Source organism: Haliaeetus albicilla, chromosome 12 (assembly GCF_947461875.1).
Source record: "Haliaeetus albicilla chromosome 12, bHalAlb1.1, whole genome shotgun sequence".
NCBI classification, from domain to species: Eukaryota; Metazoa; Chordata; class Aves; order Accipitriformes; family Accipitridae; genus Haliaeetus; species Haliaeetus albicilla.
This window is the reverse complement of record NC_091494.1, coordinates 28,194,455-28,221,479: the sequence shown is the minus strand read 5'-3', so window position 1 is coordinate 28,221,479 and position 27,025 is coordinate 28,194,455. Positions and strand designations below refer to the sequence as shown.

At 39.5% G+C, this 27,025-nt stretch overlaps 1 protein-coding gene across 3 annotated transcripts in view; it reads left to right on the top strand.

Moving 5' to 3' along the window:
* CTDSPL2 (CTD small phosphatase like 2) overlaps positions 1–27,025 on the top strand; it is a 45,868-nt gene that overhangs the window by 977 nt on the left and 17,866 nt on the right. Inside the window, exons 1-4 of one of the 3 annotated variants that reach the window (XM_069798723.1) lie at positions 27–285; positions 19,283–19,305; positions 21,386–21,594; positions 25,563–25,701. In XM_069798723.1, the coding sequence (XP_069654824.1) occupies positions 21,403–21,594; positions 25,563–25,701 (331 nt within the window). In that variant the 5' untranslated portion in view covers positions 27–285; positions 19,283–19,305; positions 21,386–21,402. Of the gene's footprint in view, positions 1–26; positions 286–19,282; positions 19,306–21,385; positions 21,595–25,562; positions 25,702–27,025 lie in introns of those variants that run through there. The other 2 variants (XM_069798722.1, XM_069798724.1) reach the window with 2 other exon arrangements.

Here is a 27,025-nt window from a genome sequence, read left to right as displayed (position 1 = left end):
CTTCCCTCCTTCCCGGCCTGCCCCGGCGCCGCCGTCCCCAGGCCCCCCTCCCCCGGCCGGGCTGCGCCTGCGCGGCGGCCCCTCTCCCCATCCGGGTCCCTCCGTGCGGTGTAGCAGGTCGGTAGGCGGGAAATGGCGACTGGCTGCTGAGCGGCTGCGGAGCGCGGAGCCCCGGCGGCGGTGTAAACACAGCGGCGCCCGCCCGGCCCGGCCCGGCCCGGCCCGGCCGGCCGCCGGGGGACCCGGACACCGGGGGCCCGCCTCCCCGGCACCCCGTACCCGCAGGTAACTGACGCGGCGGCTCAGCCAGCGCGGGGTCCCAGCCCGGGATCAGGTGGGAAGGCAGGGGGTGGCCGCTTCGGAGTGACCGGCGGGAGCCTCCCCTCAGGGCCTGCCCCGCGGCGGGCCCCTGCGCCCCGCGTCCCCGCCCGCCGGGCTGCGCGCCCCGCTGCGTGCGGAGACACCCCGTCCCTCCCCGCTCACCTCCCCTCGCCGGCCGCGGAGGCCAGCCAGCCCCGGCCGCGCCGGAGCGGGGGCGCAGCCCTCCCGGGCCAGCCCCCTGCCCCCGGAGGAGCGGGCGGCGGGGCTGTCACCCCCGCACTGACACCCCCCCCCCGTCCTCCGCCTCCCCCTCTAGGCCGAGGCCTGTGGTGAGTCTCCTCCGCCCGGGCGCCCCCCGTCCCGCCCGCCCCGTCCCGTCCCGTCCCGCGCGGCGATGGGCGCCGCGGGGGCTGCGCTGCGTGCGCCGGGGGGGGGGGGGGGGGGTTGGTGCGGCGGCGGCGGGCAGCGGGGGCGCGTCCCGGGCCGGGCTGGCTCAGGGGGCGTAGCTCTGCGGGCTGCATCCCGGCCCCTGTTACACACGGGCGGGCCATGCCCGGCGCTGGTTCCCGCGGGGCGAGAGCGCAGGACGCGCCTGTTGCTGGCTGTTGTTTTCGCCGCGCCGGGGCGGCAGCGCTGGACGTGCCTGTCACCGGCTTCGGGGGGGTGAGGGGGGGTGTGTCGAAACGGCGGGGGTCTGCCGCCCCGCTGCCTCCCCGGCGGATGCCGGGCACCGGCGCGACGCCGCAGGCTGCCCGGGCAGGGATCCCGGGCGGCGAAAGGCTGCTGCGAAGGATGTCAGCGCGGCTGGGTAGAGGGGAATAACACCAACTTTGTCTGCTGTCACTTGTGAGGGCGGGGGAGCTGGGGGGGGGAAGGCGGCCGCGATGTACCGGCCGGTAGCGCGCAGGACCACCGTCATCTAAACCCATTATTGGCATTCCCCGTCAATACTGGGAACGCAGCATGAGATATTAGCATGCTGCATGCCACATTGATTATCTGCTCACTTCTGTGTTACTGAGGAGTACTGTACAAGCCTGTTGCTCAATTTTATGGTACTTAGGAGCACATGAGAGGGCAAGTCTTACTGTTTCTTTGTGACTGTTTTGGTGAGCTCTAGCCTAGATCTGCCTGGGATATTTCTTTCTCTGCGATGACGACTGTAGCACTTGTTCTGATCCCAAGTCTATTGTTTCTAGTAGGGGTTTTTCATAGTCTTCCAGTTGCTTATGGTGCACTTTTTTTAAAAGTAATTTTGAGACTGTAGTTATTGACTTTGCCTTTCTTGATAAGTTTCCACTGTTACAATACAGTAGTCCATGAAGAGGATCTGTAAGTATAACTATTAATTTGTTGCCTTGGGCAAGTCACAACCTCTTTTGCCATTTCTCCATCAGTAAAATGGGGATAATAATACCTCAGAGAGTTGTTACAAGAAGTAGTTAATGTTTGTAGAGGGCTTAAAAGACCTAAGTGTTATTAATTAAGCCCCATGACACATTAAGGTACGAGTTAGTGAACCAGGTTTACACATGGATGAACTGAGGCAGGAAGAGATTATGATTTAGCTAGAGTAACATATTGGATCTGTGACAATAGCAGAAAACAAGTTGTAACTACTTCATGCTGTAGGCACAAGCGAACAGTTCTATGTAACAGATATGATTCCAAGATTATTTGCCCCTCCCTCACCCCCTCCCCTTCCAATTTCAAGCTTTTCTACTTTAGGAGGTTTTGCCTGTGTGACTTCCAGTTGACTGGATAGCTCCAAGGACACTTGTGATTTGCCCACTTAAAAGTGTTTCAGCAGTTTTCATAACAAGATGTATGTTCTAGGATGCAAGCCAAATCCAGACTTAAATTCCATAAAACATTCTCCACTTTTCCTCTGAAAACATTGCGTAGAACTTAGTTAAGACTTGATCCTGTTCCAGTCAGTGGAGTATACACTAAAGCTGACATTCCTGTTTCATCTGAGAAAGTTCTTTCATTAAAGAAAAAATTCTCTTGTCAGTCTGTCCCAGAGATTTAATAGCACAGTTAGATCATTTTTCTAAGGATGTAAACATTCCACATATGCTGGAGCTGTACATGCATTTTCATAATTTAAAGGTAATTTTCCATCTTCAGACTTCCACCGCAAGTGTTGATAACTTCCTTCCACTGTGTTGATTCCCCAGCACACTGATGTGACATTATAGCAGGCTGAATAGCATTAAGCTGTTAAAAAAAAAAAGCTACTGAATTCAAAAGGAAACTTAGTCTTCATCTTACAAAGTTTTTCCATACTGTATTGGCTTTTATTTTCTTTGATCACTTGTAATGCTGCTGAGGTTGACACCAACAAAAATAGTGTTTGCAGAAGACTTTAAGAATCCCATTTTCTCTTCTGACAGTTTTCTATGCAGATATTTCATTTCCATGGAAGAAACTTTTTCATAGGTGTAAGTGGAGTAGTAACTTGGAGTACTTGCACATTTTTGTAAGAACCAATACTGAAAGTCAAACTGAACTATTTTGGCAAGAGCTTGCAAGAAAAGCTTGAGCAGGGGGTTAGACAAGATGACCTCCAGAGTTCCCTTCCAACCTCAACCATTCTGTGAGTTTGTAAGAGCAGGATGTATCAAGTAGGACTGGAATTTGGCAGAAAGTTAAAATTAATGTGCATTTCTAGACATACTTGTACTCTGACAGAAGTTTGATACTTCTTGTCCATTTGAAGGAATAACTGGAAGTTCTAGAACATCATCGTGATAATTTCAAGATCACAGCTGAAGCCAGTGTAATTGTATAACTCTAAAATTGCCTTTTCCAGTTTATGGGTTTGCAGCTTTTCCCTGTTCGAACCCTATACAAGTTCTTCCCTATCCATGTGTTTTCAGCCTGGTCTCCCTAGGGGAGCCAGTTCCTATGTATGATAGTTTTTGGACTTTGATAATGTCAGCATAGGACTATTAGGATTATCCCAGATTTAAAGGCTGGTGTGTGTGTGTGTCCCTCCACTCCCGCTGTGACTGCATCCTTATTCCATACTTTCTCAGGAGCATTCCTCTTAGACGAGTGCCTTTCTGATTCATTACTGTGAGTAGATCAGATATGATGGTTCTTACTTTTATTAGCCCAGAAAGTAAAGGACTAAGTCTGAATGAAATTCTTTCATTTGCTGGCAGCTTACATTACCACTAAACTAGTGGCACCAATCTCCTGTAAATTTTAAGTGGAAGATTGTTTTTTCATCTATTGTATATGAAAAATTCATTTGATGTTTATACATCCCAGTTATGCCTTCAAAAAATACAAATATGCACCAGAAGTGCATAGCTGATTAATCAAATTCATAATGGATTACAATTTTTAGGGGGCAGACTCTTTAAATTGAATCATGCTGCTCTGATCCTGTAAGGGAACAGTAAGCTCTTTACAAGCTTGTTTAAAAAGAGTAGCTATCTCAGGCAGGGATTTTGACAGTGTCAGGCCCTATAGAGTACTTTAAACATAGATTAATTTGCTGAAGTGCAGTGTTAGTTGCAGTGCGGTGTCTCTCTTCTGATTGCTTGGAGGAGAAGCTCACATACACCAAGATACTTGAAAGCCAGTATAACATGTTGTTTACATGTTGAGTTGCCTAGATGGCCATTATTTAGTATTTTAGAAAAATAAATATTTTACATTCACAGGTGAAGACATTTTCAATAGCACTTGAAAAATTAAGTGTGAAATCATCCACATCTAAAGCAATCAGTTTCAGAGGTTGGATAGTAGCTTCCCAGTTGGCAGTCTTAACTTTTTCTAAATAGATTACTTCCCAATCAGATCAGTTTCAGTAATTACTTTGATTAAGGTCCTCTTAACTACAGAAAATAAGAAGGTATTTCATCATACCTCATGATCCAAGGAAAACACTTGTCAGGACAGTCTGGTATAAGAAAAAAATGAGTTGAGTATCAGCCTGAAGTGTATTTTCACCTTAGCCAACACTGTCAGGTGTGTGATCTGGCATACGTCCTTTGTTGCCTCAGTTTCCCTATCTGATGGGTTAGTATTTACGGTAATACTGAAATCTGTGGACAAGCCAAGGGGAAGGAAATGTGCAGCCGCTGGTGGACAGGATTAACTCAGCAGCCGCATTGATCTCTGCTGTATTGTGACATAAAAAATACAGCTCCCTGTGGGGAAAGTTTTATTAGAGTCCAGCCCCATCAATCACATTTCTATGCATCTAGCTAAAAATAACCCTAAAGCCAACATTTAGGAAGCCGCCTATCTGTTGCATTAGATCTAATGAGGATCCTCTGTCCATTAAGTGACATGGATGCCAGAGTTGCATGTAAAAGAGATGATGGAAATTGAAGTTATCCCTAACAGTCCCAACGCCTGTCTGACTTCAGAATTTCTTTTTGTTGGGTGAGGAATCTAGTTAGAAGGCATAAAACACTTCTGGTTTTGAATTAATAATATTTATTCTAGCAGTGTAACTTTAAGTATAACATCACCATGAAAATAAGTTTAGCTAAAAGGAGCTGTTAACTCCACAGCATCTGGAAAATAAGCTATGTGTACTTACTTAAAGTAGCACAATACTAAAAAAATGTCCTACTATTCATGGCCAATATACAAAATATAAGTAGGAGGAAAAAAAAAATCTAAGACTTTAAAACATTTGGATTAGAATTTACCTATAAATAAATTACTTTATATATAAAAACACATGCGGTGGCAGCACAGCAGGACTATCATTATCAGCAGAGTAGGGCTAGGAAGGTGATACTGTAGGGCATGTTAGCATCCTTGAAGCCTCATATGAAAGAAAAGGAACCTGTCCTTATTTAGGCTATGTTAGGAATAGCTAATTTAAGCTAATAAATTAACAGGAACTCAGATCAAGTCAAAGCAGTTGTTCTAAGCAATTTAGGTTTAGCTGCACTGATTCAGTCTAAATCATAATTCAGTTTACTTTAGGCCATTCTAAAACATGATTGCTTTGATTCACCCTATATTTTAGGAGGTGCTAATTAGAGGAAGGTAGGTAATTCAATCTAAGGATTAGACTATACCACAAGGACTTTACTGGCACAGCAATACCAGCCTAGTTAGTGGTAAAACCCCTACACAAAGGGGTTCCTTTTGCCAGCACGAGTTGCATTTGCACTTACTAGGAGGCTTGTTACCCTAGCTGTATTTGACTAGGGAAAAATAGTATTTCCCCTTCCTTTCAAATTTCTAACAGATAGTATTGTACTGGTAAAGCTTCTGGTTTAGACACAGCCTAACGTAGATTTCCTTAGTCTAGATAAAGCTTCAAGGGTACTCAGTATCTTCTGCTGAGGATACGTGGGCCGAAAGTGCTGGAGCAAAGAGTCTAATACAGGTATATTTATTTCTTACCCCCTGTGGTGGGATTTTGCTTCATCCATTGTAGTTTCCTCTAGGTTTTCTCTTCTATAGTTTACATCTTGTAGCTGGTGTTTCTGAAGTATTCACTATTTCAGGAAGGAGTGGGCTGACTTGAGGTAACAGCTAGGTTCTATAGTCTCCTTTGTCCTCAGTTCATTTTCCAATACCCTTTTCATATGAGATAACGTGACCCGAGTTGCTTCTCTTTTCTTCCTTTCCCAGGAACTTCTCTCATTTTACTATCCTAGGGGAGCTCATTTAGGTGCAGCAGGCTTCCTTTTATATGAAATAATGCCTTTGGGCTGTTGTGTGATGCCTGGTCACCTGATTCAAATCCATCACCTGGGAGGGAGATAAATCCTATAGGTGAGGGCTGAGCTCATTTTCTTTTGAAAACATGGCTAACTGTGACACACTGTTTGTACTGCAGTCTTGTGTCTGTGGTGTGTATCTGTGTGCATGTCTGAGAAATAGTGAAGAACATCATCTGTCAAAAGTTAAAAAATAAAGAGGATAAGAGAAAGCTAGTTATTAGTAGTTATACGGGCAACAGTTATGTTGTTTCTGTGTTTGCTAAAGAAAAGCACAGTATGAACTGAAGTTTTAAGGATTGTTTCGGGGGGGAAGTATATGAGAAATAAAGGAGGTAATTTATAGACAGCAGAAATATCTAGAAGAACATTAAAGGTACTTGTAGGCTTTGTGTACACTAGATTTATATATAGTGTATTTGATTGAATTACCTAGCTCAATATATTTGACACCTTAAATTCTTGTCAAGACCAAGCAGTTGTAATTAAATCAATTTAAATGCACTTGGAAAAGCTTATTTATTTTGCTTATTGAGACAGAACCAATGAATATTAAAGAAGAAAACAAGGAAGTTAGTGTAATCTTGATACTTTTAATTTACGTTCTTAAAAATACAGATTTGGAAGAAACTTTTGAAGACTTGAATGTAGCTAAGTGATATTCTTAAACAACTGTAACTACTGGATTTAGAATTCCTTAATTTTGTGTTGCTTAGGGACTGGAAAGCTTACTAGCACTCTTAAGAGAAAGTCTTTGAGAGCTCAGTTGGAAAAATGGGCTGTATAGATACAGTTTCAGGTGAAGAGGTATCATACTTAATTGTTATGCCTGATTATCCTGTTGGACTTATTTGAAGATAATTCTGTTTTGATAGGAGATTGGTATATTATATACCTGGAACATATTTGATAATGTTCAATCTCAGAGATTAATAGTTAATATAGAAATGTCCTGAGTCAATTAACATAATAGGGTTCCACACCATAAAATAGTTTAGAAGATAAATATTTGTCATCAGAGGTCTATGCTTTCAATATTAAAAAGTTATTTCAAGAAGTTTGCTCTTTGTTCTTTCTCCTCTTTATGTATTTTCTGCTCCCTTTTGGTTTAGGTGCTGTAAGGTTAGAGGAGTATGTGTAGCTGTTAATGTGCCATTTACTTTGCTGCTGGGAATTTGAAAGGCTCTGTGCCTGCATTTGCAGAGAGCTGATATTTTGTCAGAATTACTAAGGTAAAGGGTTTGGGGGTTTTTGTTTGTTTGTTTTTGTTTGATGGTTTAGTTTTATTTTTAAACTAAAGTAACTATGCTGATAAACCCACTACTGTTATATCAGCTTACCCAGAGTGTTGTCAGTCTTCATCTGTACTGTCAAATAGCGTGGTGCAATAGGAGCAGACCTGTAGAATGAGTCTGTTGGTGTTGAGGACTTGATGTCCATGTCGTTTGCATTTCTGGAGGTTTTAACTTTGGTCTGGTCCCATGTCCTTTACCGTATCTTCCAGTTTAGTTTCGGTTAGAGGACTCCAGTTGGTATGCTCTGAGACTGTTTTGTTATGTGAACTGAAGCATTATAAATGGGACAATGAGAAGATTTGTTTCAAAAGCTCACACTAGATCCAAACTAAAAAACTGGTGCAGTTTTATGTTAAGCAATATCTTGCCATATGAGAGGGCAGAAGATGCCATGCCACTTTTAAAGCTTTTGTTTGTCTTAAGCTCCTTGTGAAAGGAGTGAGAAGCACGCAGCAGTTGATAGAAGGAGGGACAAATCTGATGTGAAAAGGCTGTAAAAGAGGGTTAAAAGCCTTCAGTCAACCATCACAGGATAGAAGCAAATCACGTATAATCAGAGTTTTCTGAATGTCTGAACGGATGCTTTTTCACCTTGAGTTCCCTAGCTTACCTCTACTCTTTTTCCTGTGGCTAGATGGACACTCCTCATCTGCTTCTGTACAAAGTCAGCTGAATTAACTTAGTTTGCAAGAGATGGTTGTTTAAACTAATCTGGGTGGACTCTCTTTGAATGCAGAGGATAAACAGAGTTTAAAAAAATAAGTTCTGTTTTGTAACATGTATGATACTGAAAGGATGACGAGAGAATGACCCCGACCCCCCCCCCCCCCACCCCCCAATTTAATGTGCAGGGTTTTAAATATTACTCTCTCGGAGTTTTTATCCGCTGTAGTGTTCAGGGAAAAAAGTTGTTAACCATTTACATGAATGGTGTGCTTAGCATTTTCTTCAAACTCTATTTCTGAGTTATTTTATTGTCATGTTGTAAGTGTCATAAATGAGGATTCTTCTTAATGAGATAATCACAAGTGCAAGCTAAAATAATATAGTTACATGCTGTTTCTTGAACAGCAAAATTGGTAAGCTCTGTTTTCCCACAGACTTGTATTCTTTTGTGCTTTCCAGCCCTCTCGTCTTCTGTAATACCTCCAGACACTCTATCCACAGCATTTCAAGTATCCCCACCTCCAGTCAGAGTACCTCCTATTTGCTGTCCCTCCTGGTGCTTGAAATGCCTACACTGGGCTTGCTTGCTGGCTGAGCTGGAAGCAGAACACATGGTTGTTCATTCACTGCCCTGTCTCTGCTGAGGAGCTGACCTTTTTTTCAGAGGTAGGCTAGGAAAGGAGACAAGGTGGAGAGTGTCTATGTGTAGCCAGAGTGGATGTGGGGTAAGGACTGGGCTATGACTGTTTATCACTTATTGGGGGATGCTAAAAGGGTCTGTCTTGCCTACATGGCTTTTGATATTCAGAAAACTCGTAGGAACTTAGCATGTTTGAAATTTCTCTCCCTCTGTGAAATTGGGTTGATGTTGGTCAGTGGGTTCTGCATTTACCAGGGAAGGACTGACAGACACACAGACAGTTGTGGACAGTGCAATTGTATAAGCCTTATTTTCTCTAGAATTAAGGCTGTAGAAAAAAATCAACTGTAATAGAAAAAGCTTATCAATGTTTATGCTAAAGATTACAGCCTGTCAAAGAGTGCAATAAGCAAATGAAACCCATGACATAAAATACTGTTGCTTTAAAAATTTGTGACCGGATGGTCTTTGTTAAAATAACATGCCAGAAATTAAAAGGAAAATTTTAAACCTGAATAGTTTCAGTGACCACATCAACACAAAAAAAAACCAGCCTCACAGTTGATACTGGAGCAGCTGAGGCTGTGGTTCCACAGTAGCTTAGAACAGTCTCTTGGCTGCTACAGTCCCACTGACCAGCCAGTGAAATGGGCCAGGATATGTTCCTTGGCCTTGAGAGCAAGCAGTGTGACACAGGTTGCATCCTCCCAGCTAAGCTCTCTTCCTCCAAAATGGTGACCACCTCTGCCCTGCCTGTAGGGAACAGCCCTCTCCCATGTACTGCTTTGACCTGTTCTGAGCACCATCCAGGAGAACGCTGTGCCATTGATACCATCCGTGACTGTGCCAGAGAGCATGCTGGCAGCCAAACAGTTGTGTTAAGTTATGTAGTTATACGTGGATGATCGTGGTACAGTGCTTTAACCCCATGCCCTGGGCTTGCTGGTTTACTACTATAGCTGTCCTTTCCCCTGCCAGGAGTTGTACGTATGTTTTTATTCCACCTGTGTTCCTGTGATTCTGTGTTGAAGCATTTCAATTTACTAAGCTGGCCTAAAAATATGGCTAAATGGAGGGTTAGCTGAGTGCCAAAGCTGCCTCAGGGAGGGTGCAGGAGTACGACGGCAATTAGATTGGCTTAGGCTGTCATGGAGCCACAGCCTGTCAGAGCAACAAACTCTATCATGCGGGTGAGAGTGAGCTGTGCCGGAGAAGGGGAGGCTGGAACTCCCTGTGCCAGCTGCTCTGCAAAAACTAATGTCTTGCAACTACATGCTGAAAGGCAGCAAATGGCATAGTCAGTGGAGGAATGAATAGCTCCTTAAATTGACTTTACTGTCGGTGAAAACATCACTGAACTATAGACTGCCTTTTCTTTCCCCCTCCCTCTTCTCATCCCCCCTTTGTCATAATGCACAATGGAAAAGTATCTACTGAGCTGGAAGGGTCGCAGAGGAGGGAGGTAAGGAAATTAGAAAGCATTCCTTCTATTTTCATTAAAACATTTATAAATATTGAGAATACTCTTCCATGATTTTGCTAAATTGTTTCTTCAGTGCTTCTGGTGAAAACTGTTACGTGCTCTGTCAGATATACTATATAGCACAAAGGTGACAACTAACTTTCTTCCGAGTATGTGTTTGGTATTTAAGTTAACTTGCATTAAGTTTGGTATTTAAGGTAAATTAGGTCTCCTCAGTATCTGGAAAATCCTCCCAAATTATAGTGTAGCTGCTTTGTAACGTAATAAAATAACCGCTGTCAAGAAGGCTTGCATTGCTTTGGAATGTGGCGTGGCCCTTTCTTACTCTGTGGGATTCCTGATGGAGAGGCTAGGTTTACTCCTAATACTGGGGAATGATTGGAAAAAATCCAACAACCGTGTAAGCTCACAGCTGATATCAGCACTTTTTGTTCTTGCAGATTTCTCTGTTTTAAATTATATAGCTACAGATACATGGGTCAAGTGTGGAGATTAGTGGACTTTAGCCGCCTCTGTGCCATTCACATTTGCTAGTGTAGGGTATGAATCCATGCCCTGTGATAGAGATGCGCTACCTCCCTTTTCTCTGAAAAAGTCTCTCAGGTTGCCGGGCATACTAAAATGCTAGTTGGTTTTGCATGTTTTTTCTTAAGAATGTAAACCTGTACCATACAGCATCAGTAATGGTAGTATTAATAGTTCTATAGTTCCTACTTTTCTTCTCAAACATAAACTTTGTAAGGCACTGGACAAACACTATCTTTTCACTTAACAGAGCAATTCCCTGTTTGTTTACAGAGCTGTATCTGCTACTTTACAGCCATTAAGTTACTATTTTGTGACATCTCACGCATTGTAAAGTGGCAGAGATATGTTAGACCAAACTGGAGGCAATTAGCTTGTGAAATAAATAAGTTAAATTCAGCATAGAATCAAAGAAGAATGGAAACATTATAGTGTATATGCAGATTGGTTTTGGCTTATAAAACTTTGTTGCTGTTGGTAACTCGTGCTTATTATACTTTGTATTATTGGAATATTGACCAGAAACTTCCTATAACTTTCCACTGAGTAGCCAGTGAGGTTTGTTTTTCCTTGTGGATTTTTCACCCAAAATAAAATGGGGGGGGGGGGGGAATTAGTGAAATAAAATAACATGCAAAATAGCCTTGTTGTGATGGGATCAGACAGGTCCCTGAAACTAATTTCAGTTAAGTTTTTGAAACGGAGTGAGGTTCAAGTTCATAATGTCTCAATATTATGTTTTTAAGGTTGTATGTAAAAACATAATATCACTCACAAATTAGTAAAGCTGTTGAAACTTTAGCACTTATTTTCTTATCAGTTTCAACTTAGGTATGTGCACAAATTAGCAGATGAATCTCAAGAGACTGCAATTTATAAGATTTAAGTTTTCCATGCAAGAAATAGGCCAGAATGGGCTATGAAAAAGTCAGGTTTAAATAAGCATGTATATGTAATGGAAAAAGTTTAGTTTAAAATTTGTATGGACAGTGACTGATAAAAATCTTGACTGATGGCATTTTCCCTGTTTTTAACAACACAGTTGGTTGATTTTTTTATTTTAAATCAGGAAAGCCAGGTGTGAGAATAACATAATGGCAGCCCCTTATAAGGTAAAGAGCACAGTTTAAACTATTTTAAAAGGTTTTAAAGCTATGTAGTGCACTAAGGAAAAATGTTTTCCAGGGCAATAAGAATCATATTATCATTTAAACAGGTTTTATCCTACAATAAAAATCGTCTGCTGTTTTTAAGGCCAAAGGAGCAGCCAAAAACCTTATCTAGCCTTTTAAAAGATAGCAACCTGACAAAGTCCTGTGGAATATGTGATTGTGATTCTGATCCCACAGGAAGATTAAGGAGAAGTAGAGCAAGATTAGGTGTTCTGGTGAAGTTAGGCAAAATGCAGCTCTCTTGTCTGTGTAGACCTTGCAAAAATTATTAGCTTCTCATAACAAACACAGGAGTTACTCCATGGCTTCCATAGTCCAACACAGACTTACTTGGGTTTACTAATCTTCTTGATTTTTTGGTCGTTTTTTTTTTGATTAAAAAGAGAACTGATACGGATGAGATGAACAATTTTAAAAGTTATTCATTAGGATTTTTTTGTGGTCAGACAACATCCTGGAAGGTCTGTTCAGGAAGTGTTTAGCAACCTGTTTATACCATGGGTTGTAACAAGAGGGAGATGACTTCCAAAAATAGGCTCCCTGTGTGCCTAGCAGCATGGATTAAATGTCCAGAGAGCCTAATATGTCTAAAGACAGCTGGTCTCTTCCAGAATCTCAACAGGAACAGTGCTGGTTCTAGTGGAATTTGTTATCTGCTCGTCTAAAACTCAAGCACTGTACACTTTTATTTCAAAACATCTCAGCAATTGGTGAGCTTTGCAATATCTGAAGATGACTAATGTAAAATTCTTGGCAACATCAGAGATTGTAAATAGCATCTTTCTTCAGCAGCAGATTTTGGGGTTCTGTTCTAACTCTTCTACAATTAACCCAGCTCTCCATTTTTTTTTGTTGGTTAGTAGTCTGACCCAAACTGAAAAGACTGAATTAATTACAAGCGAGTACCCTCAGTCGCAAAGAGGAAAATATCTTGGCCAGGAGGGAATAAACTTTCAGTTCCAAATGCGTATAGTATAATCAAAACAAAGCCTCACTAGCAAAGCAGTGGCAAAACAATGGTGCCTAGAAATATGATTGCTAGAGCAGAAAATCTATTTTCTGTTAAGGCCAATTATAAAAAGCCACCTTCAGTCTTTGGCAAAATCTTTTGAAGAAAATGTTTCTTTTCAGGGAGATGCTTAAGCTTTGGTAGCATAAAACTATGTGTGTGAGCCTACAGCAGAGATACTGAGGAATCATGGTTAAAACGACGGGACTGAAGCCCAGGGGTTTCAAGTGTGATTTTGTTTCAGATTGAAATGACTTAGTAACCTGAAAGATACGGAGGAGAAGAAAAGGTGCTTTCAATGAAACAAGGAAAATTTAGAGGTGCCATTTGCATTGTGTCTTTGATAGTTGCAATTGCTAGCTATTGTTTTGATGGAACTTGTTGTTTCTTTATACATTTATCCAGATTTCATAACCAAGCACCAACATTTGAATAGTACCTATTGTGTGTTTTGTTGGTTTTATAAATCATTGTCTTTTTATTTTGCTTTTACCTACACTGTACTAGCACTACTTCCAGACTTCTTTGAATCATGGTTTCCTAGTTAGTAGTTGCGTCTCTAGGAGGCAGTTGGAGAAAAACACACTTGGAGATTTGAGAAGAGTGACAAGTAATACAGTATGTTGCAAAATATGAAATACATGAGCTGGAATAACATGAAATTGCTGTAATTTTCTAGGGAAGGAAAATAAGTTGGTTAAAGAAAGGCCAAGAGTCTTTGAGGAGGAAAAGTCTTAACATCTTTGAACTAACAAAAAGCATTTCCCTGAAGTTTGTAAGGTGATTTGGGGCCTGTCTGGATGAAAGACTTTATAAGTTATTTTCCTTGGCTTTGTTGTGAGTCCAGACAGTTATATCATTACACTAGGGTTATCATTTGTCCCATATTTCTCTCTCCCCACCAGGCATAGGCTTACCAACTTTTTGTCCGTTTCCTGTAGTGACTCAGGCTTCTCCGTACGCTACCATAAGATCTTACGTTTCTTGAAAGCATCACTAGTACCATGTGAATGGACTTCAGCCAGCTCAATGAACACATCTTCTTGTTGGGATGTTTCTTCATACTTGAAATCTGGGTCACATCACAGTCATGAAATGTGCTGAGGAAATATGACTGGCATTATTTGTTTAAAAGGAAATTGAAGAAAATAGTTGTTCTTGGTTCCTCTTTCTGTGGATCTGCCCACTGCGATCCAGCTTGTATGTCCAGAAATACTTGAAAGAAACGAATACATTTTCTCAGCAGTGAGGTGTGCATTATCTGAGCTGGTTGATAGTGGGACACTGACCTTGCCACTGGTAGCTCACAGATTCAAACCCAGGCATCAGTTGTCACAGCTGTTAAATTTGGTGACTGTTCACAGCTTTGTGTGTGTTGGTCACATATCCATCTGTATCTACAACATAAACAGCATGCATTGACGCTCTTGCTCAAAATCTGAAAAAAGTAAAAAAGAAATTTACTGCCTTCTTGGCTTTGTGTAAAAAATGTTTCAAGAAATGCTGTGGAAGTAATGCAGGAAGAATATTGTGGTGGTTAAAATCGGATATATTCCATGAAGTTTTTCAGTGTGCTTTGTTCTACAGTGTGAATTTTTCATACTCATCAGCTCTGTGATGGCAAAAACTAATGTATGGGCACAGTTGCTGTGAGAGAAGGGAGTGTTTTTTGGCTTACTTCTGTCATTTGGAAGGGAGGTGTACTGTGGCAGCAGAAAAAAAAAAATATTCTGTCAACATAGGCTGTATCCACAATAGGAGGTTAATATAATCTTTAGCAGCAGAAGCTCTGTTGTGTAAAAAATGTCGAGGATCCCAATATAGCTGACACAAGTTTCATCCTTTCCTCTTCTCTTACTATCTCACTTCTTAGGAGAAGCTCAGAGTCTCCCTCCCAATGCCATGGAGGGTGGCCAAGTAGGCTCACAAACTCTCTCTCTCTGTACATCCCCTTTATGTGGTGTTGGGGAGCGCATGGTACTCTGTGAGATCCAGTGAGGATTTGTAGCATCTGTCTGATCTGCCTGGGAAAAAACCTAGGCATTACATTTGAACGCTAGAGAAACTGATGTAATAGAAAAAAAAATAAATAAATAAGAATTTTTCACCTGATGTGTTCCTGTCACTCTCCAAGTTACACTCCTGAAGTATGTTTAGTTGTCTTAATCCTCTAGAGCTCTTCTGGTGTTCAGGCTTCAAATATATAGTTTTCAGTGGTGGCAATTCAGTGTTATTACTGAGTGCCAAATTGAATGTAGAAATTGTTCAACACTATAATTTTAAATTTTCTTGTCAGTTATCTCTTCCTATTGTTCATCGCTATTGTTCTTTTACCATCTTAAACTTTTTCCTGTATCAAAAAGCCTTAAACCCTGTAATTATATGTGCCTCACCTAATTTTTCTTTTAATAGTTTTGGGAAAAATAGATAAAACAGTAGTACCATATGTGGTAGGAAAATAAATCATCCCTAACTGAAAATTTCATGGAGGTATGCTCTTATTTAGAAATATGAGTCATTCACAGGAATTTCTTTCCTGTAGGTACACTGTACCTGTGCCATGGAATAACAACAGTATTTACAGGGTAGCGAGCCTAACAACTTAGTGTGGGGGGACTCAGGAAAATGGGGAAATTATTGCAGCTGTAGCTCGTTCAGCTGCTGCTTTTTAATAGCCCCTTCATTTCTTATTTTCCTGTCTCACAAATTGTTTAATGAGAATTCCATTTAGTCCTTCTTTGCCATGTATTTCTCCTTTGAAGAATGAAGTTTTCCCCTTTTTTTCTCTTCCCCCTCCCCCCACTTTCTGGGTTTGTTATAAATGTAGAAGGAATTCAAGAAAGGAGGGGTTTTTGAGAGTTTAAAATGTGACATGTATATAGTACAGAAATGTGGATTGAGACTTTCAATGTTCAGTATATTTGCTGTTAATGTATTTAGTTGACTTCAGGTTCATGATGTTGTGGTAGTATTTCAGTATCAGCTTCTCATGATGAGCAGGAATTACACTATGGCACAGAGAGAGGATTGAGCTGCAAGCTCCTGAAAGAGAATCTGCTGAAGAGACAATTAAAGTACAGAAATTGCGTAGGATCGTTTAGTGTAATCCCACGTGCAACCGACTGTATGACTGTTCGACTTTGGTCTTAGCACACCTCCCTGGCATAACCGAGGCAGCAGTGTAAGTCAGTCTTGCCTGAATGTGGCTAAGTGAGATACTTGGTCACACAATCATTTACTCAGGCTCTTCACCGAACGGCATGCTGTGGTGAAATCCGAATTGTACGTGTTTGAGGAAGGAAATTCACGTACATGTTTAGACTTGATTATTTTGACTGGGAGAGTGTGTTAAGTATTGTAGCCTGTTTTACGCTTGTTTCAGATAAGAAACACAAATATAATTCAAGTAAAAACTGTCCACTGCCAAATGTATCAAGCATTAGGAAAGCAAACTTCTGTCATTGAGAGGATTGTAGGTAACTGTTGCTAAGTCCATTAGAGATATTTATAACTGCAGGCTTGATACCCAGGATGTGAAATGAGCCAAAGAACTCTCTGGCAATAGTGTACAGATGAGTTGAATGGTTCCTTGCTGGATAAATACATACTCACCATTGACAAACATTAAATTGGTTCATCTTTTGTCCGCCTAATATTTGTTTCAGTTCTAGAAAAATCAGGCAACTCGTAGTGTAGCAAATTTTAACTAGTATTTTCCTCCTCAAATTGGAATTTCACTAGTGTCAGTCTTCTTTCAATGTTTTACAGTTTTGTCTAATTCCTTTTTACACACATTTGTTTTTAGTATAGTCTTGTTTAATTCCTACCCAGGAAATAGCAGTCATCTTAGATTTCTCACCGGAATATTTTAAGACTGCTGTTTTATAAAGTCACATTGCAGGATGTTTTCCATTTTTTTCAAAATTTATAAGTAACATTTTATTGAATGTGGTTTACATCTTTGAATATACTAAATCCCATTATATTTTAGTGTTCATTTACTTAATTCCTAATTCCTCATGGTAAATGGTTATCCATTGTCAATCAAAAACTTGAATTAGTTCAGTGTAACCCTCTTCTTACCTTTTGGAGTTTTTTGAACTAGGAAATGAGAATTAAGAATCTCACCTGTGTATATATTTATATACTCAACATGTATATTTTAAGGAGTCCTGACTGTTTCAGTTCTGTGTAATACACCCTTTCCAGAGAGTTCATAGCACAGGCGATTTGAAAATTGGGTTAACTTGAGACCACAGTTATGAGTGGCACAAAAGCATTACTGTATAGAAGAGGCTTAAGAATATCAATCCTCAGACCCCAGGGTGGGTGTTTAGGTTAGGGTATCCTCCCCTTGTGCTCTACAGAGGGATCTGTACAGGCTGGATCGATGGGCCAAGGCCAGTTGTATGAGGTTCAACAAGGCTCAGTGCCGGGTCCTGCACATGAGTCACAACAACCCCACGCAATACTACAGGCTTGGGGAAGAGTGGCTGGAAAGCTGCCTGGCAGAAAAAGACCTGTTGGTCGACAGCCAGCTGAAGATGAGCTGGCCGTGTGCCCAGGTGGCCAAGGCGGCCAACAGCATCCTGGCCTGTATCAGAAATAGTGTGGCCAGCAGGAGCAGGGAAGTGATTGTTCCCCTGTATTTGGCACTGGTGAGGCCGCACCTCAAGTACTGTGTTCAGTTTTGGGCTTCTCACTACAGGAAAGACACTGAGGTGCTGGAGCATGACCAGAGAAGGGCAACAAAACTGGTGAAGGGTCTGGAGCACAAGTCTTCTGAGGAGCGGCTGAGGGAACTGGGGTTGTTTAGCCTGGAGAAGAGGAGGCTGAGGGGAGACCTTATTGCTCTCTACCTGAAAGGAGGTTGTAGTGAGGTGGTGATCGATCTCTTCTCCCTAGTAACAAGCGATAGGATAAGAGGAAATGGTCTCAAGTTGCTCCAGGGGATGTTTAGATTGGATATTAGGAAAAAATTTCTTTACTGAAAGGGTTATCAAGCATTGGAACAGGCTGCCCAGGGAAGGGGTTGAGTCACCATCCCTGGAGGTTTTTAAAAGACATGTAGCTGTGGTGCTTAGGGACATGGTTTAGTGGTGGACTTGGCAGTGTTAGGTTAACGGTTGGACTTGATGATCTTAAATGATGCTGTGATGGCCTTGGCAGATGTCACAGAGATCAGGGAGTTCTTGGACTGCAGTTGGTGGGACTGACTGCGCTCCATACCGCTTGCTTGGGACTTGGCTTCGGGCACACACTGCCTACCTGTTTGCTCCAAGACATCAGGTCCACTTTGAACCCTGTGCTTCATCACAGTGAGTACTCTGAGAATGGAGCCTCTAGTGATTCCCAGCTGCCCTCCATCCATCTTTGGACTTTTGTCCTATTCAGCTCTCCAAAACACACCAGCTCAGTAGGCTGTGTGATGTCTAGCTATGTCGCTTGTGAGGTGTGCTGTGTGTTCTCCACCACCTGCTCTGTTGCATTACTTGGATGCCCATTGATTCCCTTTATAAACGGATTTAACTGGCATAAAAATGAAGTAATTTTTTTCTCTTGTTGGCTCAGCAGACTAGCCTGGTCTCTGAGGAGGAGACGAACTCAGAAATGAGTGTGGGAAGGAAACGAGGAGGGAGCAGGAGCAAGCCACTAGGTTCCCTCATGTCATCCTACCATATCTTAAAGTACCTTTGAGAAGTTTGCTCTGATGGTTACATATTCTTGTACCTTTTTTTCCTATGTCTTTCTGATTTTATTCCCCTTTTACCACTACTCCTCAACTTCTCAGCATAAACATGTTTCCTGTATCTAAGGGACCATCATGGGTATAGGCTGCCTCATTGCTCTGTTCCTGTCCCTGGCAGAAAGGTTTGCAAACAAAAATCCATTCAACCTGTGGAATGCAAAAAAAGACTCGTTAGTCATTCTGGATGGCATAGGGCTGGCTGGCTGGCATGTCAGAGATGTGAAGGAGCTTAGCATGCTGGGGCTGTTGATACCCATTTGAAACCAGTTGAAGCTGGGATGGTTGATGTGTTTACGACTGCTGTCTACACTCCTCTGCTCACTTCTCTGCCCTAGAGATTGCTGCCTGTGATCTCATATGTGTCCCCTTGCACTATACAGATAGAAGAATTTCAGAGTTATAATTCAACCAAATTAATTCCTAAACAGGTTGATAATACTTTAATAAAATTCCCTTTTCAAAGCCTGGAAGGACTAGAGCTCCTTGGAGAGTTTTAAGAATATTTTTAACATGGCAAAACAGTGTTGTTTTTCTCTAACTTCATTCCAACAAATTGCTAACTATTTAACTTGAAACATTGATAAATTTAAACTATTCAGTTTAAAAGTTTAATGGCTATTTTCTGTCTCAGGCTATTTCCTGCTAGGGTTGTGAATTAGTTCATCTCCCACATACAAGAACACTGAGAAACCTTAAATGTAATTGTTCTTTTTTCAGCCGCCTAGGATAATATGATTTTGGTAAGTTGTACTAACTTAAAGTACATGATTTAATCCACACAATGTTGATAAAAAATAATGCTTTCCTCAATATTTCTGAAGTGAAAATACATTACATGTTTTAAGGTATCTTTGGACCATCCTGTCTGTTGATGTTTGATAATTTCTTCAATTTTATAATTAGGTCCTCCTGATTTTTACAGAAGTACAATAGGAGCATATGTCTCATGTTGTGGATCCTTCCCACTATAAATTATACCAAAAAAATGAATCTGGCAGCAGTTCATAAGAAAGAAAAGGCGAGATGCAAGTTCTGATAACAGGCATATTTATTTTATGTCTTTGTATAAGAATGTTATTTTTATCTTTTTATTTTTCTAGTGGTAAGGAGTAAGAACAGAAAATTGGATTAAAAATCTTTGGGGATTTTTTTCATTATTTCTCTGCATTACTTTTTTGCAAATACAGTAGATTCTTTTAAATTAAATGCAAATTTTATTGCAAAGATTAATAACGAAAGGACACTCTCATGGACTCAGAGTTTTAATGCTTCTGTTACTAGAGGGCGCAAGATTGTAAGGAACCAGTTTTTATAAATTTAGGCTACGGTTTCTGTTGTCTTTCCTTAAACCTCACATATCAGTCCACTTTTGCTGTAGTTACTTCAGTCATTTAAGAATCTTGACTTGTCCTTTTCCTGTCTGTAAACAGTTGTTGTATTAACTACTGACGGAAAATGCTGGACATGTACGTATGAAAAATTAAATCCCATGTTTGCTGGCAGTTAAAACAAATATTATATGTAACTAAAATATTGCACTCTTGATGATACCAGTTGAGTACTTTTTCTGCTAAGTCTTCTAAAAATGGTGTCAGCAGTTATGTTATTCTTCTTTATCTGGAACACCTTTCATTTGAGATTGAGATTTATCTAACTGCAAACAAATGCAACTGTGTACAGTTTTTGGACTGTTTTTGAAAAATATTATCACAGTATTTCTATGTCTGTGAAACATACCAGTGCCACCATTGCCTTTTCTTAAACAAGATAGCTGTTGTGACATTACTTCTATTTTAATTGTACAGATTATTTATTCTGTCTATTCAGCAATAAGATATGTGCTAAATGAACATCAGAAAAGCAGATACTGTTTACTGTTGCAATAAGCATATGCTTTTCTTTAAAAAAGCTTTTTTTGTCATGACTTAAGCTACAAAACGCATATTACTGTCTTAACAGTTTTTCTGTGCATTACAACTCAGATGAATTTGTTCTACTCTTTTCTGCTCCTGATCTAGTATATGCATAATTTTAAGCACATGAGTAGTCCCATTCAAATTAACCCAAGTGTGAGCTTCAGTCAACTGAAGAAGGCATATCCCTCAGTCCAGAAAAGCAGTTATATTTATGCACAAATTTGACTATACCAGCAGTCCAATTGAAGGTTGGAGATAAATGGGTCACATTCCCTGGAATGGCCTTTTACTCTGCTTTAATAAATATTGCCCTTGCATGAGTCTTCCTGTGGTCTAATTTTATTCCCGAATACAGTTGTATTGAAGATCAATCTTAGGTTCCTTTGTTGAGCTGCTATGTCCTCACCCATATTGAATGCATAGTCTCATCTATGATTTCTTCTTCTGTGAACACTTGACATGAATTTAGATTTATGCCTCATCTCAAATTTAATGTAGAGACTTAAAATGAAGTATTGTGAGGAACACAGAGCTGGAAAGGACTGCCTAGGTCATTGAGTCTAGTCATTTGATACTGAAGACACCAGGCACCATACAATCCTTTTCATCTTAAAAGCAGGTGGATTTTTTTTGTTCCTACTACTCAGATTGGAGGGTTCTGCAAAAACCTCCTTGATCTAATGGTTAGGTGTATCCATGGCCAGATTATATTCATTTGTTCTTCTGCCAATGTTATGCTTTAACTTAAATAGCTCTTCTCTTTGATTTAAATTAGGCCATATATATGGATGTAAAAGCTCAGTGCATCAGAACACTGTCAGTGTTATATAATTTTTTGAATTCATGATCTGAAGCTTAATACATTTCTTCAATGACTAAGTATTCCTGTTTTTTCCTTTTATAGCTTTACATGTGGTACACATGAAAATGAGGCTGAGAACGCGGAAAGCTTCTCAGCAGTCGAATCAAATTCACACACAACGTGCTTTGAGGGCAAAGAGGAAACATTCGGAGGTGGAAGAGAGCTTACCTGTTGGCGGAGGAAAACCACAGAAAAATGAAACTGGCTTGTTGTCTTCAATCAAAAAGTTTATTAAAGGAAGCACACCCAAGGTACACCATCAGTGGATTTCTTCTTTTGTTTTTAATTGGGTTGTATTCAGTTAAATTTGATTTACAACCATTTCTATTAAGAATAAATAAACATGTGTAATATGGTAGAAGCAAAACATTCTTGTAAAGAATTAGAAGGCAAAAGTACCTGTGATTAGTTATGTCAGGTAACAGATATTTAAAAAAAAAAAAGCAGACTTTCAAACTCTACAGGAGTCAATTGTAGGTGTATTTAAGACAATCCAATAAATCACAGGATTTATTAACTAGGTATTTCTTTGTGAAAGTGTTGACTAATAGATTTGGTAGATTTTTAATTTCTGGTTTAAGGACTCTTTGAATTTGGGAATTACTAGTACTGGCAACTAAGAAAAGCAAGTATGTAAGCATAAATTTGCTGAATATTTTTAGTTGTTTTTGTTGTGTTTTTTTTTTTTTATCCAAAATTGTTTAGGAGTTCTTCAATCAATAAAGGTCTAACCTCACAAATTCAACTATCATGAAATTGATACAACTACTCGGTGTATTACTGCAGTAAACACTGCCACCACTTAGTGGATCAAATTCAAACATTGTCAGGGCTAAACCACTAGATCTCATCTGTCTTGATCCAGACAGAAATCTGAACTTGCTGATCTTCACATGTTAAAACCTGTTGAATATATGTTTTGAGGATGAATTTTATATATATGTGTGTGTGTGTGTGTGTGTGTGTGTATATATATATATATAAAACTTTGATAGGCTGAATGTAACCTTGCAATTGCTTCAAAAACCTGTGATTTTTTTTTTCTGTAAAGAGACGCCAGTTAAAAAAAAAAACAACTTCATTCAGTCCCAGCAGTCCAGATATTGACATTATGTAGCTGTAAATTGTAAAGAAGAGTAGCCATGAAGTCATAACTGAATTAAAATGTATCCCAGGTTAACTTTATGTTAAATAAAAATATGATATAAATTCAGAAGTATTTGCTGGTTTTTGAACTATGTGTTGAAACAATAATTTTGTAACAAGCTGAAGTCGAAATAATTTTAATTAAGTAATATTAGATTCTTAAATTGTCAAAAACATAGTGAAATTTAGTATTTCATGGTATGTGTTAATTACCTATCATAGAAACATTGAAGTAATGACAAAGAAATACTTCAGTAAAAATAAATGGTTAAATGCACATTTATTTTGTTTTTCATTAAACCAGGACAATTATTCTATTTTACATTCAGCATCTATATTGTAGCTCAGTAGTGCAACATTTTGGCTGCAAAACCACTGCAACAAAATGCTGAAATCTAAGCAAAACGTTTTACTTTGGAATTTTAAGATAAGAGAAAGATGTCTGGTTTTCCTTTCCTTTGTCTCTTTAAAGTTTTGTTAACTTACTCTCTTCTCCTCTTCTCTTCCTCTCCCAAATCTTTGGATTTTTTTCTTGACAGGTTTTTGAGTCTAAAATGCTCACATTTTTCTTCTCTTTCCTTTCATGTCCTCTCCTGTGCCTGTAGCAGGACTTGGAGTGGTTCCAGTGGCATTACCATGGCATGATATTGATACTGTCGGGCTATCTTCCAAAGCGCTAATGACTTAACAAAGTAGTCTTGTGGCTGCCATGGAAACGTTATAACTCTTGAGATAGTGTATGTGTACAACTTGCATAGTAGTTCGTTTATGGGTACGTTAAAATCTAGATCACTGCTGAGGTTATATGGATTTACAGCAATAAATGTCTTCATAACAAGTATATCTTGACAATTTTGATCATAGTCATAGGTCATTTATCTGGTATTGTAAAGATGTCTTAGTAGAAATACTCCTTAAACAAACAAAACCTGAAAAAAACTTGTAGCTCTTTAGTTAGAGAAACCAGAGACTAAAATGTGGCTCTTTGAATGTGGATGGTGGTAGGTCTGATCTTGAGGTTTTTTGCTAACTCATGGCCTCCATGCAAGTCAGCAATAGTATGGAGTGTGCAATAGTATTTGTCATTTACAAAACAACAAATCTGATATACCAGAAAAACTGATACATGTATGCGTACAGGAAGTACTATTAAAATTTTTAAATGTTAACATTGGAAATGTTGTAGAACTTGCTGTTGCAAGTTACTCTAAACTTGTTTGATTTTGGGGGTTCTAGCACTGTCACAAATTGCATTGACTTCGAATGCGTTGTCATTACTTCTAGTCTCAGTTTAGGCCATTCCTTAATACATACATGGTTTCCAAAAACAACCTAAAAACAAATGAAATGTTTGTGTCGGTGTGACATTGTCACGTTCCTTATGGCACAGTTATTGATAATAATAGGTTATATTGCATTGAATAGATCATAGCATTCAAACAGATCATTATATAAATACATATAATAGGTACATTTAATTCTATATCTGTGCAATAACATTTTCAGTGTATAAACCAAGTAGTAAATAACATTATATGTCATTTCACCTTTGAATTCTATTAACTAGTACAACGTGGGCACAGCAATGTGAGCTTTCCCACTACATCATGATGGCTCCTCTTCTGGAGGATGAAAGGGGTCTCCAGATTTAGTGAATTCTTCATGCATCTGCTGATACCATCAGCCAGATTTCCTGGTTTTGTTGTAATTTTTGTAATGTTTCTACACTTGTTTTCATAAGGCAGAATGACAGCACAACTCATTTATGAAGGCCAATGGACAGCGTTTAGAAGTTAATTAATTTATCTCATTTTTTTCCCCAGTGTTGAACATTTGAACAAATGACCTAGAAGATGAGATGCCTTACTGTTCTTTTATCAGTTCAGTGAGACATCTGTTTTCTGTCATTATATGGATTTATGGTATATACAATATTATTAATTCTAAGTGGTAGTAATTAGATTGTTCTCACCAAAGTTGTTGGTCAAGGACATTGCCAGTAGGAAGCTTTTGGGATCAGTGGTGTTCACTTGTCTTCTGATGATGGATGTCAATACATTTCCATTCTTGTTAGTATTTCTTTTAGCTACTGTACTGTTAGCATGGGCTTTAGAATAATTTTTCTAAAAGATCTATTTACTTTTTTTTTTGGAGCACACAAACTGTTTTTCTCTTTTCTTTTTAAAGATGTGAAACAGCTGCTCCAGAAAGGTAATATTGTAATTCTAAAATTGAAATTTTAATTAACTTTGATACGGTCTGTGGCCTTGTTATTTATTTTGATATTTAATTCCATTTATTTTGCATTGTCTCACACCTTACATTTCACTGTATTCTAGATGGTCATGTTTTAGATTTCAGATTGCCATTTTATTAAGTTGTAGTGGGTGCTTTGGGGAAAAAGGGAAGAAACCTGTCTTAAACATGTGTGCCAACACATATACTCATGCACAGAAAATATGCAAAAATGTTTGGTTCTATGTCGTTCATGTAAGTGCCACAGGGAAAAACAGTAATTTATTTAAAGGTAAGAAGAATCATTGGGTCATAACCCTTGCTTACAACATTTTTAACAGCTAAGTTTTGCATGTACTATCTGATATGGATTGAATAGCAGCAAGTTATATACTTGTATACAATTTAGCAAGCCACTTTATGTTGGGAGCATGGTGGAGAATTTCATATTGGATATTGTTGTGCAGTTTACTTCCTGTATATTTAACAGGCAGAGGAATCAAGTTTCACATAATTTTATTTGCCTTGCCTCTACATTTCCCGAATTCCATAGCACTTAAATAGTGAAATAGTACTTAAAGACAGTTTTTCTACTACGGAAGTTCCAAGTACAGTTTTCTTTCCTGATACTTTGCTATTTACCTTGACTTGTGTCAGTTTAAATGAGTTTAAAATTCCAGCTGGCCAGATACATGTTGCATATTCTGCATCTGGAAGTAGAATAATACATGGATCTTTTGTGAAACTTTCCCTAACAGCTAACATTTTCTGGTAGTATTCAATGGAGAAAAGAGGCACTATTCAGTATGTTTCTTTTTTCCTCCTTTTCTGTTTTAAGGAAGAAAGAGAAAACCCTGCAAAAAGAAGTAGAATTGAACGGGATATAGATAACAGCTTGATTACATCCACACCTCAAACAGGAGAAAAGCCTAATAAACAGATCTCTCGAGTACGACGGAAAAGTCAAATGAATGGAGGTTTGTAAATATTCTAATCGTATATTGTTGCAGCTGAATGGTGATTCAGTAGTCTTACAGCTGTTAACTAATATAGGACGTTTCTTCAGTGGTGGAGGTTGTTAAGGGTTTTGTGATTGACTTCCACGAGAGCAAGGCTGAGCTAATAGTAGCAAAATAAGATTTCTAAGACTGTAAGCAACAGTTCCAACATTACTTCTCAGATGCATCCATTGTGTCTTTGTAAGAACAATTTGGATATGTGATCATGACCAGCTATTTTGGAACTAATTTAACTTCTTTAAAAAATTATTATTCTAGAAAGCCAATTGTAATTATTTGATTTAGCTCTTCTCCCATTTTCTCACAAAAAAATGAAATATGATTTCACAACTCATGACCTTCGTGGAAGTAACCAAGTGTCCTTAGATATTGAAAGCACTTGTCAAACACATAGACATGTTTCTGTCATAGAATCATAGGAAAATTTAGATCGGAAGGGACCTCTAAAGGTCATCTGGGCCAGTCCCCTTGCTTCCCTCACAGCAATGTTGATCCTCCTTGAAGTGAGATCTGGCTTTGGAGTTAGATCAGGCTGCTCAGAGCCTTGTCTAGTCAAGTTCTGAATATCTCTAATGGTGGAGATTCCACAACCCTGTTCCAGTTTTTGACCATGTCTCTGTGAAAATTGTTTCTTTTTGAATATCTCTAATAATGACATGATAAAATGGTCAATGACATTTAAAGTATCAGCTCTGGTTCCAAATCTGAGTCTAAAAAAACATTTTTTAGACTTCTTTTCTAAGGAAACAAGACTTGTATGATTGTGCTGCCTGTCAGTTATGCCTTCATTCTCCATTCCCCCAATAACTTTGGAATCCATTATCTGGTTTCTGCCAAGTTTGTCAGCAAGGCAGGGGCTCAAAGATTTCATAGTCCAACAAGGTTTGCAAAATCTGTAGTTAAGTAGAGGATAGAGCTCCAAATGAGTCACTTCAGTGATGGAAAGGTTACAATGAGAGAATTACCTGTTTGATTGTTGTCAGATGTCTATGTAACATGGCTTTAGGAGAAACCCCTTTTTCCAGTATTTGCTACTGTTAATTAAGGTTTTTTTGCCTTATGGAGAGATAATGGATATGCACCCACTTAGTGTGATACATGCAGACAATGCTCAAAGATGAAGGAGCAGCTATTGACTTAAATCAAGTGTTCTGAGATATGCATGTAGAGCACACTGAGCCCGTGTTACTGTTACGGTGGTATGAAGTTCTTAGTTAAAATATTCCATATTAGTGAAGGCACTGAGTTGCAGCTGGCACACCCTACGTTTTATATAGAAACG